Source organism: Penaeus chinensis, chromosome 24 (genome assembly GCF_019202785.1).
Source record: "Penaeus chinensis breed Huanghai No. 1 chromosome 24, ASM1920278v2, whole genome shotgun sequence".
NCBI classification, from domain to species: domain Eukaryota; kingdom Metazoa; phylum Arthropoda; class Malacostraca; order Decapoda; family Penaeidae; genus Penaeus; species Penaeus chinensis.
The window spans coordinates 2,209,265-2,213,062 of NC_061842.1; the positions used below are offsets into that span (position 1 = coordinate 2,209,265).

Here is a 3,798-nt window from a genome sequence, read left to right on the forward strand (position 1 = left end):
TCGCTTATCATTTTTCCTTCTCTCGTGCCTCGTAGTTTTCTCCCTAAGTACTGAATTTGCCTTTTCGTTTTGAGCTTTTTCATCAATTTTAGTTACATATTTATTCTGGAATAATTGAGACTGATAAATAGATAGACATATAAACGAGTTTTCTATATAAAAATAAACGTTAGTCATATTTATCGATCGTATTGTTCAGTGGCTGATTATTATCAACCTTTCCTTTTATTCCTCCTTTTATCAGGGCTGGCTATGACTCCCCGATGAAATTCGAAAACCGGCGGAATGAGGTTTGGTATCTGAAGAATTAAAAATGTAATGAAGCAGCCTTCATCTCCACTACTGTTGGAATTACGTTAATCATTCTCATACATAAAGACAGACGCATACTGAAGGGGAACGTGTTAAAGGATTTGTTTACCCTTTTTCGCCCTCCTTTCTGTATCTAAATGCTGAGATGTTGCTAAGGAATCGCTGATGTTTTTAGTATTCCTAATATCTATCTCTTCTGAAATTGTGATTAATAAGAAATATTCAAATATATTGCAAAAATGGTGCTCATTGTTATTGTTAAATTTGTTTATGTTACTCTCATTTTCATTTTTTGTTACACATGTATTTACATGTATAATAAATGTATAATAAATACGTGTAATTCTACGTTTTTTTTTATTGCCGCTTGTTTCACAATCTCTCCTATATTCAAGTTAATTTCTTTACTCTTTATCTTAAGTACATGGTTAATGAAAATTAATCATTCTAATATCTTCCGAAGGATTTTAGATTTTACAGTCCAATCATATTCCACTCTTCTGGGAGTTTACATTTATATGCGAAGTCTCCTTTTGAAGACATCTCGTACAATGATTCTTTTTTTTGCATGACTCTCCCACACTCCCTTCATTAAATTTAAATAAATCATAACAAAAATAAATTTCTTGTCCGCCAACGCAAGAGGGAAGCGAGAAAAAAAAAAAAAAACGTTATCTGCGGGGCTGTTGCTTTGTTGCGTTTTAAATTTGGACTTTACGAAAATTTTGCTTGGTTATCACTTGTTTTGATTTGTTATTACACTTGCCAGCCACCCTGCAGAAGTCGAGGTATTCTGGACAAGCTATTGCGTGCTAAGCTATAATTAAGATATTATGCCCATTCTGCCTCATTCAAAGTAGCCCAAAATGCAGATTTCGGGAAATGTAGACTTTAATAATTTTTCATGAAATTTTATCACTTTATGAAAAGCTTCGTGCTTAAAAAGGCAAAATGAGTTCGAGACGCCAAGGCCTGCCGTCACGGCAGATTTAGACCTTGGGTCCTTCATCAACATAAAAGCCAAAAATATGTTAGTTGCCGACGTAAACTTCTGATTTGATTTATCTGTTTTATTGACTAAGCATATTGACTACAATTTTCAGTTTGTAATAGGCCATAGTGATATGTTAGACTTATATTACAATAATTACATATGTTAATAAATGTTACCTAACCTACATTTTTGCATTATTATGGTATTGAAGATCCGTTTATGATCATAATTTGTTGATTAACACTATTTACTAATTTTCTCAGTATACTGTTGTTACCATATTATCAAGTTGTTCAAAGGGAGGCCACTATCTAGAAATGGATGGGGTACCCTTTCTATATTCCAGTTCCTCCACACACACTGTTGATTTCTTACAACAGTAAATGGTTAATGGTTAGAAGAAATAAATGTGCTAGACATCAAAGGTCATATCGCACTATGGTAAATTGTCGTGGCTAAAAGGGTGGAAATTAGTTAACGATAAGGATAACATATTACATGTCAAAGGTTGTAGAACGCTGCTGTGTAGAATGGTAGCGAAAAGGGTACAGAGGGGGAGGAAATAGAAAACGTTTATAATAATAAAAGCAGTGTTATGATTAGGTTTTGTACAGGAAATCCCTAGTCAGGGAGTCCCCAATAGTAGTGGACTACACTGAACTATAGATGTATAGATGTTATTGCCCCCTACCCCCCTATAGATCCTGTCCGGACAGCCGTTTTAAGCTGCTTACCCCATCGAAGAAGACAAGGTTTTATTTATTCGTACAAATCATATGCCATAAAAATGTTGGCAGATGGATTTCCGTCAGTTGAAACATCGAACATTTCTTCTAAGTGAGGGAAGTGAGGATTTTGTATTAGGCAGGACTCTGGATGTGTCGATTCCATTTCATTCCAGAGAGAGAGAGAGATAGAGAGAGAGAGAGAGAGAGAGAGAGAGAGAGAGAGAGAGAGAGAGAGAGAGAGAGAGAGAGAGAGAGAGAGAGAGAGAGAGAGAGAGAGAGAGAGAGAGAGAGAGAGAGAGAGAGAGAGAGAGAGAGAGAGAGAGAGAGAGAGAGAGAGAGAGAGAGAGAGAGAGAGAGAGAGAGAGAGTGTGTGTGTCTGTCAGTCTTGTCACGCCTTTCAACGCGCTGCATGTGCGGTCCTTGTGTTGTTATGTTATTGTTTATCCTCGAGCGTACCAAGTGAAATCAGGTGTTAGTTAGTTTTCCCACCGGAGCTGAATACGAGCCTGACAAAATGCTTGGGTACATGCCATACCACACACAAACATTCACTCTGACAATATGAAAAAAAATATAAGGTCCATATATTCATCGTATAGCAAGTAGTTTCGAAGCACAAAAATCAGACGACCGCAACTTTACTTGCAATAATAATACAGATGATACAATAACGACGATGATGTGATGATACAATATGCATTACAATGTTATCCGTGCCCAGAAGACCCACACACTGACCGGTGATCCTACGTGCTGAAGGGTGGCTGATGGCAGTGTAAACAACATTGTGAACAACATTACAGCACTTTTATTACGGCATGTTTCTGTGTGTTGTGCGGGATTACACAGAGAACATTACGTTCAATAATGGTTTCCCATTATTGAACGTAATGGAATCGTTTACTTTACATTATATGAAAACAATGTAAAAAAAAAATATATATGTATATATATATTTTGTTTAATCAAAGAACCTTAGCTTACTTTCTGGGAAACCGAGCGTATTATTTTCCCCAGGATAAGTCAAGGATAAGAGAGCTATATATGTAATAAACACAAATTCGTAAGAATTAATTAATCAATAATGTATAATTGCTATCTCTATAATTTTTGTTTTATTTCAAATGATCTTTTATAAGATTAAATCAAGGAATAAATTAAATGCGTAGAGACCGGATTACACGGTGCTGCTTTTGATGCTAAACGCTTGCTTCTTTTGTCATCGAGAGCGAATTTCAAGCTAATGAAGACGCAAGCTGTAACCCACGATGCTGATAAAAATTATAAATTCGGTGGCGTTTTCGAGCAGTCCCAGACGTCATGGCGTTGCAAGACGTGTTGCGAGCTGCTGTTGTCCTTTGTGCAAGATAGTTCCAGAGTAGAAAGCGTGATTCTCTTTAGAGAAAACAGAACAGAAGTGTATGGGAACGAAGGTACTAAGTGTATTTGTGCTATTTGCCCATCACGCATTAGCTTATTTGAATAGTTTTTAAATTTTATGTTCCTTATAATGCGATAGTTTGCAATAATCTCAAGGAGGTTGAGTATTTCATTTCCACTCAGTCGGATTAGTTTGGTGCCATCATAAAAAGAAAACTGGACAAAGCACCCAGCACTCACATAGCATCAGACAGTTCAAATTCATGATTTAGTCGCTGGCGAGTAAAAGGTTTTAGACAAATTCACTAGCGCATTAAAAAGCTAGTCCAAAGCGAATAAAAACAGAGCCGTGTAACGACGCTTAACATAATGAAAAGTGGTTCA

The 3,798-nt window shown here is 36.3% G+C and overlaps 1 protein-coding gene across 1 annotated transcript in view; it reads left to right on the plus strand.

Moving 5' to 3' along the window:
• The window catches only part of LOC125038390 (heme-binding protein 2-like), a 6,178-nt gene extending 4,688 nt beyond the window's left edge, over positions 1 to 1,490 (plus strand). Inside the window, exon 7 of the mRNA XM_047631898.1 lies at positions 245 to 1,490. Within this exon, the coding sequence (XP_047487854.1) occupies positions 245 to 311 (67 nt within the window). The 3' untranslated portion in view covers positions 312 to 1,490. The remainder of the gene's footprint in view (positions 1 to 244) is intronic.
• Positions 1,491 to 3,798: the final 2,308 nt, after the last annotated feature.